This window comes from Sardina pilchardus, chromosome 15 (assembly GCF_963854185.1).
Source record: "Sardina pilchardus chromosome 15, fSarPil1.1, whole genome shotgun sequence".
Lineage (NCBI taxonomy): Eukaryota > Metazoa > Chordata > Actinopteri > Clupeiformes > Clupeidae > Sardina > Sardina pilchardus.
The window spans coordinates 13,619,927-13,637,523 of record NC_085008.1 but is presented as its reverse complement, the minus strand read 5'-3'; the positions used below and the strand labels follow the sequence as shown (position 1 = coordinate 13,637,523).

The following is a 17,597-nucleotide window of genomic DNA, read 5'->3' as shown; positions in this document are numbered from 1 at the left end:
ATAACATGTTTACCAGCACACAGATAATCAAACCACTTGCAAAATGTATTTATTTTTCCCACAGTAAATATGGCGTTTCTGGAGTCACAGGGAACATAACCAATCATATTGCTCTGTGGCGGAAGTGTGCCCTCAGTAGCGATGGTGGGCATGAGCGTCCTGCGGTCTGCTGCTGCTCTGGCAGCCAGACTGAATCCTTTAAAACGCGGCTTTCCCGTTGGGACTTTACTCTCTGGGTCTGCACTACGGACGGAAAAGGGTAAATATTACATACAAATACCACGGCAACAAAACTGGTTGCAGTGGAGGTCTGTTTTGATCGTGACCTTGCAAGTCCTCACAAGTACCTTAGGTGCTAGTGCTAACGACAGTGTTTGCTAGCTGCATGGCTAACTGCTACTGGCTTAGTAAATCGTTTGCCGGTGAACTGACCTACAAACTATCCACTTATCAATCGAAATAGACGAGAACCGTTGTCCGGCTTTGTCATTTAGCAGTCATAGCCACAAATTGTGCTAACTGTCGAGAGCTTGTTTAGCTGAAAGTGGCAAGTTCATATGAGGTGACAGCCTCTACTTTGACTGGCATAGAAGCGTCCACATTCTCCACTTTGCGACCAGGGATGTATGTAACATCGTTTTTAACGTATGAGTATGTCTTGTTGTACGTTGGACTGGTATGTTGTCTTCAAAAGATTGTAATCTGTATCGTCCTGTTCTTTTCCAGCGGTGGTCCGTTATGGGAGCCATGGGAAAAGTATGTTTGTTATCAAACCTACTGACTACTACGACAGAAGATTCCTGCGTCTCATGGTAGTCTATTCTTTGCCTTCTGAGCACATTGCTCGTCTCTCATGGCATTTGCTAATTCAGTGGTTTCATCCTTTTTTGAGCCACGGTACATTTTTTACATTAAAAATATCCAGTGGCACACCGCCAACCAAAAATGTAATCCAATTACACATCATTGTAAACCACTGTCCTAATCAATCTGAAAACCTGAAAGCATTTACAGATCAGTTCTACAGAGCTGGTCCACAAAAATCCCCTAGCCTCGCTTTGTCATCACCAGTAGACCTGAACTTGTCTTCTTTTTGTTGTCTGTTCTTTTTCAGAAATATTACGTTCTGTTGACGGGTATACCTGTTGCGGTTTTTCTGACCTGTGTGAACGTGTTTATTGGTGAGCTCAACACGGTTTCCCATGTCAAACTGTACACTAACTGTAAACTGTCCAACTGTTAACCAAGGAGTCCTATGTCCTACTAAGATTAAGTTGGGACAAAATATGGTTAATTGTAGGCAGAAATGGCTTTGATGTTATCTGAAGGAAAGTTTGATTTTTACCCATAGCTGCCTGTCTACCATATGTCGTAGGGTAGACTCTGACGTAAACACAGGGAAAGCTAAGGAAATGTATATCTTGACATTTGATATTGATTGTTGTGAAAGCTGAATTACAATCTGATTATAGTAAAGACTGAGAGAGAGTACAAATGTGTATATACATTTTGTAATTTGTCATTTTATTTATCCAGTATTGTATAATGTATTTCCAGGAGAAGCCGAGTTGGCTGAGATTCCAGAGGGCTATGAGCCTGAATACTGGGAGTACTACAAGGTAAAACCCAGTTCTGTGCATCTAGTCAACCCTGCTGCTGTGTAACGCTGAGACCCACACTGACCTGGAGTTAAGAGAAGTCAATTCAAACAGTTGGATATAAGAGAAAGAAAATAGAAACAGGGCATCCGACAAAAGTTCTCTCAAAACGTTGCATGGCATCGCGCTGCTCGCGTCGCTTGCAGTCGAGACACTCCAACTGAAAACAGTGTAATTAAACGGATTTTATCGCTAATGTTTGCTCACATTGTGCATGGTTAGGACATGGCACGAGTTGGTCTTCAACAAGATCTCAGCTCTTCATAGTGTCATGACCAAAGCCACTTGACCTGTGTGGGACTATGTGAGCTGGGTTTGTTGCCATGGCAACGTGCCGTAGTAACCAGGCTCTCCTCCCACAGCATCCCATCACTAGGTGGATCTCACGGAACTTGTTGGACGACCCGAAAAAAGACTACGAGAAGATGATGGCGCTGGTCCATCTGGAGCAGGAGAAGGGGGAGATGAGGTACAGCAACCTGCTACACACACTCACACACACCGTCACAGACACACATTCACATACTCATACACACATGCACTGACGCACACGCTCATACTCACACACACCCTCATAGTCACACACATTTCCACTCACTCAGACACACAGACACACACACATGCACTCATACACACACACATTCTTTCTCTCTCACAACAACAACCACTCTCTTACAGACTGTAGTCACACTTGTAGTGTAATACAGTCCTCCTTGGTTTGGTCAGGCTCGGCAGTAGGCTATATGCACGAAGGCTGTTCAGGTACCTTTGTTTCCGGTGGAGCGTTACCTGCGTTGTAACTGCATCTTCTGTTATATTTTGTTCCTTACATGTTCACTCCAACACTGAAGGTATGGTTTGCCCAGTAATAACAATTTTAACACGCACATACATTTTTTACATGGTAATATGCTGATTCACTAGGTGCAACAACCTAATTACACTACACATTTACACTAATTAAATTAAAAATAGCGGCAGGTTCAAACACACCTAGCTCCAGCGGAAACAAATGAGGTACCTGAACAGCCTTCCGTGAACATAGCCTATTTCCACTGGCTGCTTATTGTGTATTTAAGGGTGGGTGCGTGTGTGCACCATGTGTATTTAAGGGTGTGTGCCGTATGTGTTTAAGGGTTAGTGTCTGAATGTGTGCCGTATCTGTTTAAGGGTCTGTTTCTGAGTGCGTGTGTGTGTTCCTGCAGGTCAATGCATAAGGAGGTGAGAAGGCTGATGCGCCAGAAAGGTGACGGGCCGTGGTATCACTACGAGACGTTGGACAAGTCGCTGATCGACAACAGCCATAAGGCCGCTCCCGACGAATGAACCCCTCGCCCGTGGCCCTGCCCCACCTGTACAATGACAACAACTCCGTGTTGATACTGCAAATACTATTTGTCTGATTATTTTTTCTGTCTCTGCATCACTAAAGTGTGCAACAACTATTTAACCAGCGTCTCGTATTCATTCAGTCCACGTGTTGATTTGCATTGTGCCTGTACTGAGATTCGACTTCATGTAGCCGTCTGCATCCGCCTTAAACTGACTGCATCCGTGATTATTTCTGAGATTCTGATACGCTTTCAACCTGGAATTGTGTATGACGTAAAGGGTTGAAAACGTACCAGAATCTCAGAAATAATCACGTATGCTGTCATCTTAAGACGGCTGCAGGCGGCTACATGAAGTCGAATTCACCTGATAACATGCATGGTGTTTAGTGCTGAACCCAATAGCCTAGCCAGTAGATTGGTGACGAGATGGGCAACAGGAAACAATTTTGTGGGAATCGCTCTCATATTTTGGCCTGGCCCCTATGCTGGGCCGAGGAAAATTGCTCATGTTCATGAACATGCGTTGACAGCCGCCCATTAGAAAAGCTCACTAGATAGATTTGAGGTGAGGAGATGGTCCAAGGGCGGTGGTGACGTCCTGGTATCTGCCGGAGCAATGCGCAAAGATCCCACCAGAGGGCAGCATTGGCGTCATCATGAGCTAAGGGTGTGCTGCTTGATGATGGAGAGAACCGCGGCACTCCCATCCAGCAATCCCGACAAGATTAATACAGGTTTAATCAGCCAGAAGTCTGTCTGGCGTTAGACGTGACTATGAAACACGAAAATGACACTGAGGTGGATAAAATTACACAATTTAATAGGCTAGCCTAAATGCACTCATTTATTTAGGTTATATTTGCAGAGCTATCACGATTTTAAACGTTAAAAAATGATGAGAAATACATGCTTCTCACCCCATCTCCGTGTTTTTATGTTAGCTGAACGGCGGTGGTACGCTCCTGAACTCAACGGAACCTCCTGGTCGTGCTATTCGAGCAACTCACTGTCATAGCTGTCAAGATAACGGGGTGTTTTGAGACGAGGCGTGGGTTCGCATGGACCAGGGAAACGGAGTTAATATAATGCGTTTCCTCCTGTTTCCATCGAGCGCCTTTGGATGAGGAGCCAATGGCCGGACTACGCTGAGATGAAATCGATTTCAATTGGCGCCCCAGAAAATTACAAAACATTAGCGTCGTTCCCCGACATTCCCCTTTTGTGTTTGCAGTCCCCTCCCCTATGTTTTGATCGTCATATCCCCCTGATCCTAGAGGAATGTCGGAGCTGTATGATTTAAAAATAGCACCAACTCTCGGCATTGACAGTCTGCGCTGCTAACTCTCGCAGCACTGTGGAGCGAGACACCGGAATCCGAAGATGGCTACAGATCTGGGAGAGCTCCTGGTTCCGTACATGCCCACCATCAGAGTGCCCAGGACGGGAGACCGAGTCTTCAAGAGCGAATGCGCCTATTCCTACGACTCCCCCGTAAGTACGCGCGGTGCTGTGGCGTTATGTCGTGAGTGATTGTGGTGTTAAAACGGGTCTGTCCCAGCGCGGAGTCTGTCTCGCACACGTGAAGTGCTGCGCAGTTTTCAGAGGAGAGGGTGTCGTGGCTGCTGTGGTCTCTGTTTACGTCAACTTGAGCGAAAGTCCATGGACATAAATAATTAAATAAATACGATGTTGACGTCTTGAACGAAGGTATTGTCAATGGTGTTTGTGAACAGCATTACGCTGGTCAGAATTCGTTGTCATCATCTCCGTGTAGCCTACGTGTACAGCTAAATGATGACTTCAGGCGTGCTCTCTCTGTCCAGGCAGTGAATTATAGGCTACTCATAGTGAAGGCTGCAGTATGGCAATCTTGCCATGGTAGACACAGTCAAACCATCGGCTAGGGGTTGGCACGCAACAGTCCTCCCCGCAGTTACTGTAATGATTCCTGTGTCAGAAACAGCATCAACAATATCTCATTGTAACGCACAAAAGTACATGTTGCCCCAGCGCATGCCTTCAGGTGGTGCGGGAGTGGGCCGCACCACCTCAGCTAAATGACCTATAAAAATCCAGGTCAACCACCTGACCTATTGATGTTTTGACGCATGAAAGTTTACTTAGTCCTGGTTTTCGCCTTGACGCCTAAAATGTCTACAATCTATTTGAAACGAGGTGACATCGCCTCGCTTGAGCCATAATTTCTCCGGTGAAACAATTTAAAAGGTGACTCAGCTGTTTGGAGTCCGTCGTGTCACACTGAGGGGGGTTATTTTTACCCGCGCGCTGCGAAAGCTCGTGTGTCACTCCACTCCACTTTAAGGTTTGTCAGAAGCAGAACCCGGGGCCCACACGGATATAGGGCGAGTATGCAGTCTGAAGTGGCCGTTATGTCTCGGGCCATGGATGCTGAAAACTTCTTCAGCCCCCATGGCCTAATTCCTGACAAACAGGAACAGAGTTTACACTAGCTGGTGGAGGCAAATTGTAAACTCTACACGAGCCTAGTCGTGGGTTTGGCTATTTGTCCACTTTGGGTCATTGAGTGTAGTAGGGTTTGGCATGTTGTTGTGCTTGTTGAGTTATTATTGCGTCCACTCATACCGGATCCAGGTCTCTCCGCGCGCAGGTGTCAGATCAGGTAACGGAGCTGGACGCAGTCTGGTCTGACGCGCTTTGTTCCCGTGCGCTTTCCGCACCCTTCTGATCAACATGAAAAACAAACCATTTTCCATCTTAATGTTCGTAAAGTTAATAATTACAGTGTTATAAATGTGTGTGATAATATGGAAGTATACATATTTAGGCCTATTCTATTCCTGTAATATTTATTTATCACCAGGGCTGTACAAACAAAATCGGTCTGAGCACTGATGACGCGTAATTTAAAATGTTTTCCAGAGTGGACCCTACATATGAGATGTTTGTAACTACATGATGCTAGAGATTAAACAGTTAACTGCGTATTGCATAGGCTATATCCTACATGGTGCAAGCGAGATGGCTCACTGTCTCATGGTTTTATGGAGATACTTGACTTGATTGTGAATGTTTGTAGTAATGATGTGCTAGCTGATATGTGCTTTACAGTGAAGTAGTGAACAGATGAAGCTTTGTTTCCTGGAAAACTGATGTTTTGTTTTGTGTGTGTGTGTGTGCGTGTGTGTGTGTGTGTGTGTGTGTGTGTGTGTGTGTGTGTGTGTGTGTGCATGCGTGCAGGAGTCAGAGGGCGGTCTGTATGTGTGTTTGAACACCTTTCTGGGCTTTGGCAGAGAACATGTGGAGAGACATTACCGCAAAACTGGACAGAGCGTTTACATGCACCTAAAACGCACAGTTAAGGAGGTAAGCACACACACACACACACACACACACACACACACACACACACACACACACACACACACACACACACACACACACACACAGTTCAAAGCATACATGTGTCAGGGACATACATCTATTCTCACCCACACATCACACTCACACCCATCGGTATAGTCCATCCCAGGGAACGCCTGACGGAGGGGCGAATTGTGACAAAAGTCTTTTGGATTCAAGCGTAACGGAGCTAATGTGGACTCGGCCTGAGTGTGTGTGTGCTGTACACATTCTCTGGCTTATTAAGGTCAGAGGTCAGGCCATGTGCTAGTGTGCTGATCAGGAGGTTTATATGGACACTGTGATGGTGGGTAGGGAATCACAGCTAATGATGAGCAGGTTGCTGTTGGTGGAGGTTTGAAAATCGGCAAATAATCGATAATTTATGAGAACGTATTGATGTTGATGGAAGTTTGATTATCTGTATATAAATGATAAGGATGTATTGGTGTTGGTGGAAGTTCGATTATCTGTGAATAACTGCTAATTGATAAGGATGCGTTGATGTTGGTTGCTGATGTTTGGTTATCTGTAATTTGTGATGGTGTGTGCCATGCTGTAATCATGTGGTAGTGGTTGGCTGGATGATGTGGGAGAGCGACTTAGCTTACACTGGTGTCTTGTGAGATCATGGCCTGTACTGATGAAAGTTCGAGTGTTCGAGGGTTTGGAACCGAAAATATTAGAATAGAGTAGAACCGATGTTGAACTGGAACCTAGGCCCATGAGCAGAATCTGGGAGAAAAAAGCTTTCAAGAGAAAGAAGATTTTCACCTGAGTATTTCAATTAGCTGCTCTGGATTGGTCTTTATGTATTATTAAGGCCTTAGTATTTTAATGCATATGTCTATGGATGAATATTCTCTTTTTGAATATTCAGTTAATTCCTAGAGCATAGACTACTCCTGGTATCAAGAATAAACATGGGTCATTCCGTGTCAAATCACCCAATTTCAGCTACATTTGGAAAGTGACCCTCTCCAAAAAAATCTGAAATAAATCACAGGTGTTTGTAGACTAGACCTATGCATAAATCTTAAATAGTATGTCTGGATCACTAATGGTTTAAAAACTACAGCCCTTTGAAGCTTCGAGTCATTTTAAGCATTGTGGCGAACAATCCTTTTTGGTCAACTTGCAACGTTACTGGTTCTTTTGGTATTTCACACACATCAGTGAAACTATGTGAATGGAAGCACATTTTCCTGTTGAATTCTGAAATCTAATCAGATGAGACGTGTCTTGTGTAATTTCCCCTCTGCAAAGCTCTGAAAGTGGCTATAAATTCATTATGTGAAAAGACATCATCACTTTTGAAGGCTTCTCATTCGAAAGGTATGTGCCACAAATTTCATCAGGTTTTTTTCCCACTCATATATGGACTATAAGGTCATGTCCATGCATCAACTTTGGTTGTAATCGTTGTCATATTGTCAGAGCATTTTGTTTTAATTGGGCTTGATTATCAAAAAGCCCATTTTCGTCCTATCATTTCACCATGTGGACAGTTAACAGGATTTTTTTTAATTTTACCATATCACATTCTGTATGTGAGGATCATCTGTCCAAAATGTGGGCTTGTTGCTGAGTTTCTTTATTGGAGATATGATTTTTGTAAAATATTCTCTATAAATCCACTGAACTTGCATTGGATCTGCAGTACCACTTTGCACAACATGGGGTGCTCTTTTAATACAATGGAAGTCAATGGAAGAGTAAGAGATTCACTTGTTTGCTGCACATATCCAATCTAAACACACATTTTATGGTTCATAGTTGAATTTCTCCAAGTAATTATTGCAACATGAACAACATACTACTCATAAATAAATCTTATTTAGAGAAAATAAGCGGATCAAGCAAATTATACACACATAAGACTGACTGGTCATCATACATACAAGATACTTGATGAGTTATCTCCTTTTCATGAATGCGTCTTGGATCCAGGCAATAGCGTTTTGAGCCCTCATAGCTTTTGATTAAAACTTTTATGTGAAGGAAACATGCATGGTCATCTTCATCAAGTGAAATACCTGCTCTAAACTGCATCTGACGCTTTTTCTGCATCTGATAATGCACTGAATTCTTTTGAAACCCCTTTTTTCTTGAATATGTTCATGACTTTTATTTTCCAACTTCTATGGTGGTGTAGAAAACTGTTACAAAGATGGCAAGCTAAATCCTCTCGCTGCATGTATGATCAATCAGTCTTATGTGTGTATATTTAGCTTGATCAGTTTATTTAGCTAAATAAGATGTATTTATGAGTAGTATGTTGTTCATGTTGCAATCATTACTTGGAGCAATTCAACTATGAACCATAAAATGTGTGTTTAGATTGGATATGTGCAGCAAACAAGTGAATCTCTTACTCTTCCATTGACTTCCATTGTATTAAAAGAGCATCCCATGTGGTGCAAAGTAGTACTGCAGATCCAATGCAAGTTCAGTGGATTTATAGAGAATATTTTACAAAAATCATATCCCCAATAAAGAAACTCAGCAACAAGCCCAAATTTTGGACAGATGATCCTCACATACAGAATGTGATATGGTAAAATTAAAAAAAATCCTGTTAACTGTCCACATGGTGAAATGATAGGACGAAAATGGGCTTTTTGAAAATCAAGCCCAATTAAAACAAAATGCTCTGACAATATGACAACGATTACAACCAAAGTTGATGCATGGACATGACCTTATAGTCCATATATGAGTGGGGAAAAAACCTGATGAAATTTGTGGCACATACCTTTCGAATGAGAAGCCTTCAAAAGTGATGATGTCTTTTCACATAATGAATTTATAGCCACTTTCAGAGCTTTGCAGAGGGGAAATTACACAAGACACGTCTCATCTGATTAGATTTCTTAATTCAACAGGAAAATGTGTTTCCATTCACATAGTTTCACTGATGTGTGTGAAATACCAAAAGAACCAATAACGTTGCAAGTTGACCAAAAAGGACTGTTCACCACAATGCTTAAAATGACTTGAAGCTTCAAAGGGCTGTAGATTTTAAACCATTAGTGATCCAGGTATACTATTTCAGATTTGTGCATAGGTCTAGTCTACAAACACCTGTGATTTATTTCAGATTTATTCGGAGAGGGTCACTTTCCGGCACTGGGTGATTTGACACGGAATGACCCACATGTATTTATGTTTTATATACGCGTCAGTTACATTTCGGAATCAAAATGAGGAATCGATAGGAACTGAAAACGATCGGAATTGATCACATTTTAATGATACCCACCAATACCCATGTTAGAGCATTATTGCTTATTCCTCAGGTTTGATGATTATCGCTTGAAATGCCCCTCAGGGGTGATAGGCTGGGGCTGTTCATCAATGCAGGACAGTTGAATCTCCTACTATGGGGCAGTTAGGCAGTTAGACCTCACACACTGCAGGGTAGTAGGGTCTCACACACATGAGAGGGTTTAGACAGTAACCGTGGTGACCACAGTGAAGCAGGAAGTTGAAGGTCTGATATGTCTGAGTGTGTGTAAATAGATAGATATGCCTCATGTCTCTGTCCCATGTCATGTGTGTAAATAGATCAATTATTACATATTTCATTTTTATTGATGTAATAACATATTGTTTTTGTATGTTTATGTGAGATAAGTTATGTGTGTTTTTGTCATGTTTTCTTGTGTAAGTGTGTGTGTGTGTGTGTGTGTGATAGCTTATCATGCTGATTTGTGTGTGAGATATGTGTGTTTTTGATATTTGTGTGATAAAACTAGTGCATGTTTTGTGATGTGTGTCTGAGATAAGTGTGTGTGAGGAGTGCATTGTATGTGTTTTCTGATGTGCGTGTATGTGTATGATGCGTGTGTATTCTGAGATATACTGTATGTAATGTGTATGTGATGTGTGTCTTTTCTGTGTGTGTGTGTGTGTGTGTGTGTGTGTCATCCCTGCAGAAACCCACAGGAGCAGCAGGAGGTGCCGTGCCCAGGAGGAGGAACGGAAAAGTATTTTTAGGTGAGACTCGGGGATGCCCAGCTGCTCCTCTGCTCACACACACACACACACACACACACACACACACACACACTCTCTCTCTCTCTCTGTCTCTCTCTCTCTGTCTCTATCTTTCTATCTATCTACAGTATCTATCTCTCCTTATCTCTCACACACACACTTGTACTTTCTCTCTCCCCCCCCCCCCTCTCTCTCTCTCTCTGAAACACACACACACACACACACACACACACACACACACACACAACACCACTAACCAAACCCCAAGTTTCCAGCCTGGTCAGCCATGTGTCCAAGCGAGCTGAGGTTTGGTGTTTTTGATGTCCAGTCTGTCTCCCTCTTTTAACTTCCGGCGCGGGTTGGTGTTGAGTTGCAGCTGGGGGAGGGGGCTGGAGGGGGGGATGGGGGGCTAAATTTACCCTATTTATTTGTATATGCAGTTAGTAACTGTTCTAAATCTACAGGGCCACATGCCTCCTGCCCCCCACCCCCCTTTACAGTACCACGACCCCCCCCCCCACCCCCCACCCATCCAGAGCAGCTGCTGGGCCCTGTCAACCTGCTGCCTGATGCCTCCTGCCATTGGACAGCTGAGGTACTCAGGGCGGGACCTAGGTCTCTCGCCCAATCGGAATGCATTTCACACCCTTGTCACTGCTCCACCTCAGAAGCTCCCTTCACCCCCTCTCTCCCTTATCTGCCCCAGGGAATTCTGGGTAGTCCTGCCGCAGACCAGCTCTCTAAACTACCCCTGCGTCACACACATACAGAGACACCCACACACACACACACACAGACGTCAGAGGATCAGCCTTCTCCTCCATGATATCATGCTGTGGGCGTCGGCTCCTTCTTTGGGCCTTTAGATTTGTAGAGGGGATGTCCAGGCCCAGTGCTGTGGACAGTGGTCCACCCCCATCCTTCTGGATGAGAGGGGCACGAGTCCAGGGTTGCTGCTGCTGTTGCTGGTTTGGTATTTCCCATACCAGCCGAATGACCTAATCTACCCTCAACAGCCACACACACGTCATGGAATCAGGAGGAACACATGCGTCATGTACACACACACACACACACACACACACACACACACACATACACACACACATAGTTATCATTTATCCATCTACAGTAGGCAGCTGAACCATAGAGTTCAGTAGGCTTCAAAGGGGAGATGAGATGGGTGGGACCATAGAGTTCAATACATTTGATGGGTGGTGTTGGACCATAGAATTGAATACAGTTCAGATAGGTGATGTTGGACCATATACTTCTGTAGAGTTCTGTAGAGTTTAAATGGGAGGTGCAGGTGATAGAGGCATTCTTTCAGTTGCTCTAAGCACCGCCCACATCCTGTCTGCTGCTTGATGATGTCACTGTGATTGACATGTGCCTCCCCCTCTCCCTGAAGATTTAGAGCTTAACCGAGATTTTAACGGGGAGGACTACGAGTATGAGGATGAGGCCAAGCTCGTCATATTCCCAGACCACTACGAAATCCCCTTACCAAATATCGAGGAGCTCCCTGCTCTGGTCAGTGGACACACGCCTGTGTGTGTGCATGCACTCTTTGGTCTGTGTTTTTTCACGTGTGGGAATGCATGGACTCTTTGGTTGATGTGTTTTTGTGTGTGTGTGTGTGTGTGTGTGGACTCTTTGGTTGGTGTGTTTTCATGTGTGTGTGCATGGATGGATATTTTGTGCATTCTGCCTGACTGGTGTCTGCTTGCGGCCGCATTCTCTACTTTGCTGTGTTGTGTCAGTTCTGTTCTATCTGCGTTCTGTTTGGTCTGCGTTCTGTTCCGCTCTAGGTTCCGTTGAGTGCTTTTTGCATGCCGATTCCTGTTCTAGGTTCCACAGGTCACTGATGGCATTTGGCTGCAACACAAACTGACCATCTGGGACAAATGATATAAACGTTAACCTTGAAACCTGTTGTAATATGTACAATACTGTAGATCTGTTATGAGAATGCTTGGATTTGCAAGGCAAGAGGTTATATGTGGAAGCCAAATACGATTTGAAAATCACAAATGACATCAGATGTGGATCTGGGCCTTTTTAGAGTCTGATTACTGACTTCTCTGCTTACTTACTGACTTAATCCAAGTACTGACTTCTCTGCTTACTGACGCAACACCAGTGATGTTTTCCTGCCCGCTTTCAAGTGATAATAGTCTCCAGCCTAGAGGAGCTGTGTCTGTTGTTGGCCTGTTAGATGCAACTTTCCTGTTTTGTGTGTCAGTGGCTTAACAGACAGCAGTCTGTGGTCTAGTCGTTTAACACACTCCCACACTCCAGATCGTCATGGCGAGATCTGGTCCTGGGTGGCTGTTGGCTCCAGGTGCATTGTGGGAATTAGGAGTGGGAATTGGCTAAAAAGTGACGATTTGATACTATTGCGATATCTGGGACACGATACAATATTATTGCGATTCTCAACATATTGTGATACAAGTATTACGATTTGATTCTGCTTTCACGTCTCCCATATTATTAAAATCATTACAAAAACAATACACTGTTCAACTTTGTCATGGCATGGAACCTATCAAGGTCCTTACTATTCGCTTTTTGTTGAAAACTGAAATGCACCCACATTTTTGATGTGAAAGAAGACAGATCGTTGTGTATTGTGATGCCATTTTTATTTGAAATTGCCATTGAATGCGCAACAAAACGCCACAACAAGCGGCACCTTGTGGGCATAATAAGCTCAAGTTATCAGAGTAAACTCGAGAAAACTTGACTCAAATAAAAGTAAATTCTAGAATTAAGTATTGCGATACTTTGAGCTACTAGTATCGATTTGATATACATGTAATTGCGTGCACAAAAATATTGCGATACTGAATTGCATTGATTTTTCCCCCCACCACTAGTGGGAATCCCTCGTCTGAACTGTCACTCACAGGTGGATCGTGGTTAACGATCACTCTAAGGGATTTGATTGGGCTTGGGGAGGTTAGGTCACCTCCAGTGCACTCTGACCCCCACAAATGGAAGCAGTTTTTTGGAGGAGGCCCCCAGGACTCAGAGTGTCCAGCATGTTGGCTCTCTGTTCTTTCTCTGTGTGTGTGTATACTGACCTGAGTGTGTGTGTTTGTGTGTGTGTATAAACTGACCTGAGTGTGTGTGTGTGTGTGTGTGCTGTAGGTGACCATAGCGTGTGATGCGGTGCTCAATGCTGCCTCGGCATATAAGAAGCAGGAACTGGACTCGTGGGAAGAGGAGATCCAGGTATCCAGACACGCCCGCAGCCTCCGACAGCAGGACAATGATGTCCGCATCCCCCCCAGGTAGCACAGACACACACACACACACACACACACACACACACACACACACACACACACACACACACACACACACACACACACACACACACACACACACACACTCACACATTCCCACACACACACACATATTTCCCCCCTTTCAGTCTCATACAAGAGCGCCACACACACACACACACACACACACACACACACACACACACACACACATATACCCCCCCTTTCAATCTTAAACACAAGCACATAGACACAGACACAGACACAGACACAGACACAGACACAGACTCACACACACACACACACACACACACACACAGACACACACACACACACACACACACACACACACACACACACACCTGCGCCTGGCTCCACATACACCCCTTGATGTCCACACACACCTGATTGAACAGTCATATTCCATGGGCAGTGTGGTCCTTTGCAGTAGACATGAGATCAGTTAGTGACCTCCAATGTCTATGACGTAGCGCAGACCTGTCCTTTAGTGATGTAATTGAGATCTATTCCTTAGTGTAGTTGAGAACTGTTCTGAAGTGTGTAGTTGAGAACTGTTCTTTCCTGGTGTAGTTGAGAACTGTTTACAGTGGAGTAGTTCACATCTGTTCTTAAGTGTTCAGCTTAATTCTGTTCTTTAGTATGTAGATCTGTTCCTTAGTGATGTAGTTGAGATCTGTTCTTTATTGTGTAGTTGAGAACTGTTCCTTAGTGATGTAGTTGAGATCTGTTCTTTAGTGTGTAGTTGAGAACTGTTCTTTAGTGTGTAGTTGAGAACTGTTCTTTAGTGTGTAGTTGAGAACTGTTCCTTAGTGATGTAGTTGAGATCTGTTCTTTAGTGTGTAGTTGAGATCTGTTCTTTAGTGTGTAGTTGAGAACTGTTCTTTAGTGTGTAGTTGAGAACTGTTCCTTAGTGATGTAGTTGAGATCTGTTCTTTAGTGTGTAGTTGAGAACTGTTCTTTAGTGTGTAGTTGAGAACTGTTCCTTAGTGATGTAGTTGAGATCTGTTCTTTAGTGTGTAGTTGAGAACTGTTCTTTAGTGTGTAGTTGAGAACTGTTCCTTAGTGATGTAGTTGAGATCTGTTCTTTAGTGTGTAGTTGAGAACTGTTCTTTAGTGTGTAGTTGAGAACTGTTCCTTAGTGATGTAGTTGAGATCTGTTCTTTAGTGTGTAGTTGAGAACTGTTCTTTAGTGTGTAGTTGAGAACTGTTCTTTAGTGTGTAGTTGAGAACTGTTCCTTAGTGATGTAGTTGAGATCTGTTCTTTAGTGTGTAGTTGAGAACTGTTCCTTAGTGATGTAGTTGAGATCTGTTCTTTAGTGTGTAGTTGAGAACTGTTCTTTAGTGGTGTACTTGAGAACTGTTCTTTAGTGGTGTACTTGAGAACTGTTCTTTAGTGTGTAGTTGATAACTGTTCTTTAGTGCACAGTTGAGAACTGTACTTTAGTTTTGTAGTTGAGAAGTGTTCTTTATTGCATAGTTGAGAAGTGTTCTTTAGTGGTGTAGTTGAGATCTGTTCTTTAGTGTGTAGTTCACATCAGTTCTTTTGAGCTGGTCTAGCTGGTCAGCTGATTGTTTACTAAGTCCAGAGCATACTGTATGGTGATATGCTCTGTGTGGTCTGATTACCTCAAGAAAAATGATCAGGATGTGTGTGTGTGTATGTTTGTGTGAACCTGACGTCCTGTCAGCTAAAGCAGTGGTGTGTGTTATCCGTGCTGTAAGAGGATCATGATTCGGCCTGTGGTGGGTGTGTGTGTGCCGGGAGAGAGAGAGGAAGAGAGACAGAGAGAGAGAGAAAGAGAGAGAGAGTAATGGTGACAGTGGTGGACTGGCTGTTGGTTGATGGTGCCAAAGGTTGCAGGTCTAAATATAGACTCCAAGCAGACAACAAGCACAGACAGATCCTCACATGAGCAGCTGTGAAGACACACACACACACACACACACACACACACACACACACACACACACTCACAAACATGACTTATGAGAACAGAGAGAGAAAGATGGAGAGACAGAGAGTGTTGCACACACACACACACACACACACACACACACACACACACACACACACACACACACACAGTAATCAGCAGAGTTGTTACTGGGGTTGGATCAGTAATCAGAAGAGTTGGTTCTAGGGTTGGGTCAGTGATCAGTAGTCAGTACTGGGGTTGGGTCAGTAATCAGAAGAGTTGGTTCTAGGGTTGGGTCAGTGATCAGTAGTCAGTACTGGGGTTGGGTCAGTGATCAGTAGTCAGTACTGGGGTTGGGTCAGTAATCAGAGGAGTTGGATCTGGGGTTGGGTAAGTAATCAGTAGTCAGTACTGGGGTTGGGTCTCTTAGCAGAGGAGTCAGTGCTGGGATTGGGTCAGTTAGCAGGGGTTGGTAGTGGGGTTGGGTCAGTTAGCAGGGGAGTCAGTACCAGGATTGGGTTTGTAATCAGGAGTCAGTATGTCGGTTGGGTCAGTAATCAGCAGAGTTGTTACTGGGGTTGGGTCACTAATCAGAAGAGTTGGTTCGAGTGTTGGGTCTGTAATCAGTAAAGTCAGTACTGGGGTTGGGTCAGTTAGCAGAGAAGTTGAGTCTGGAGTTGGGTCTGTAATCAGTAGTCAGACTGGGGTTGGATCAGTTAGCAGAGGAGTTGGGTCTGTTATCAGTAGAGTCAGTAATCAGACTTAAGGTTAAAGAGGAACTATGCAGGATTGGCGATTTCATCTCTGGTTTCGGTTTCGTTTTTCGTTTTTGCTCGTTTTATGCTTGCATATTTCTCTGCAGAGCTTCCCCGACAGCTTTTGCGTGTATATTTCTACATATATAGGCTATATATAAATATATAAATTGCAAGCGTGGTTCTTCTTGTTCCTTACGCGTCTCAGACTTCCAGATGTAAACAAGGAGCGATCGTCTCCTGCAGAAACTGCAAGGTTGCAATAGCTGATAGGGACACTGGGAGCGGGAGGAAATATTACTGTTTTCGATGAAACTGGTCAGTCAAGCAAAACAATGATTTCTTAGCGATTTTATGACTATGAAAAAGTTGCATAGGGTCTCTTTAAAGGCCCAGAGGAGGGGTGGTCCTCTTATCCTACCTGTGTGTAACAAGAGACAAGTGCTGCTGAAGAAGTGTGTGTATGTGTGTATGTGTGTGTGTGTGTGTGTGTTTGTATTTCTTCTAGAATGGGGTACACTCTTACGCAATCTCTTGCCCAACGGCAGTCAACTGTATGTGTGTGTGTGTGTGTGTGTGTGTGTGTGTGTGTGTGTGTGTGTGTGTGTGTGTGTGTACGTTCTCATGACCCTCTGCTCTTGCCCAACTCCTGTTGTTGTGTTTGGAGTCATGTTAAGAGCTGTCAAGCTGTCAGCCATGTGGAGGGGAGTGGCCACATGAAGGGGTGTGGTCAAATGGAGGGGTGTGGTCAGGTCAAAAGTGACTTTTTCTGAGGTTGTGTGCTGACTAGGGGTGTCACGATTCTCCAAAATCTCGATTCGATTTGATTTTTTATTGTAAAGTTACAATTCGATTCTCCTTGATCTCGTCGATTGCACTGTTGGGGCAAAGCCATCGATATCTCAAAGTTGCGTCACAACCATTCACTCCCGTGTACCAAAAATGGCGGCACATCCGGTATGTCATGGGTCGTTCAGTAGTTCCTCACTAACCACGTGACCGCTCTAACAGCGAAGTCAACGGCTGATGCAACTTTGAGATATCGATGGCTTTGTGTTGGGGCAGCCGTGGCTTACTGGTTAGGGCTTCGAGCTTGCAACCGGAGGGTTGCCAATTCGATCCCCGACCAGTCCACGGCTGAAGTGCCCTTGAGGCAGGCAGTTGGGCTGGGTTAGTGTGTGTGCTTCACCTCACTGTGTGTTCTGCGTGCTGTATGTGTTCACTAATTCACAAATTGGGA

The 17,597-nt window shown here is 44.1% G+C and overlaps 2 protein-coding genes across 2 annotated transcripts in view; both read left to right on the top strand.

Moving 5' to 3' along the window:
• Positions 1 to 100: 100 nt before the first annotated feature.
• On the top strand, positions 101 to 3,108 carry ndufb5 (NADH:ubiquinone oxidoreductase subunit B5). The gene is made up of 6 exons (XM_062555403.1): positions 101 to 259; positions 727 to 812; positions 1,115 to 1,181; positions 1,558 to 1,619; positions 2,021 to 2,127; positions 2,864 to 3,108. The coding sequence occupies exons 1-6, from the start codon at positions 142 to 144 to the stop codon at positions 2,982 to 2,984; spliced, it is 561 nt and encodes a 186-aa protein (XP_062411387.1). The 5' UTR covers positions 101 to 141; the 3' UTR covers positions 2,985 to 3,108.
• Positions 3,109 to 4,317: 1,209 nt separating this feature from the next.
• The window catches only part of usp13 (ubiquitin specific peptidase 13), a 47,209-nt gene continuing 33,929 nt past the window's right edge, over positions 4,318 to 17,597 (top strand). The window contains exons 1-5 of the mRNA XM_062556233.1: positions 4,318 to 4,483; positions 6,212 to 6,337; positions 10,312 to 10,372; positions 11,784 to 11,905; positions 13,529 to 13,671. Coding sequence (XP_062412217.1) covers positions 4,373 to 4,483; positions 6,212 to 6,337; positions 10,312 to 10,372; positions 11,784 to 11,905; positions 13,529 to 13,671 — 563 coding nt within the window. The 5' untranslated portion in view covers positions 4,318 to 4,372. The remainder of the gene's footprint in view (positions 4,484 to 6,211; positions 6,338 to 10,311; positions 10,373 to 11,783; positions 11,906 to 13,528; positions 13,672 to 17,597) is intronic.

What these genes read in the sequence shown, in the direction of transcription:
- ndufb5 (XM_062555403.1), top strand. Translation starts at nt 142, where the DNA reads ATGGTGGGCATGAGCGTCCTGCGGTCTGCTGCTGCTCTGGCAGCCAGA. An exon ending in TGCACTACGGACGGAAAAGG is followed by an intron (nt 260 to 726) that starts GTAAATATTACA and finishes GTTCTTTTCCAG; the next exon opens with CGGTGGTCCGTTATGGGAGC. An exon ending in CTGTGTGAACGTGTTTATTG is followed by an intron (nt 1,182 to 1,557) that starts GTGAGCTCAACA and finishes ATGTATTTCCAG; the next exon opens with GAGAAGCCGAGTTGGCTGAG.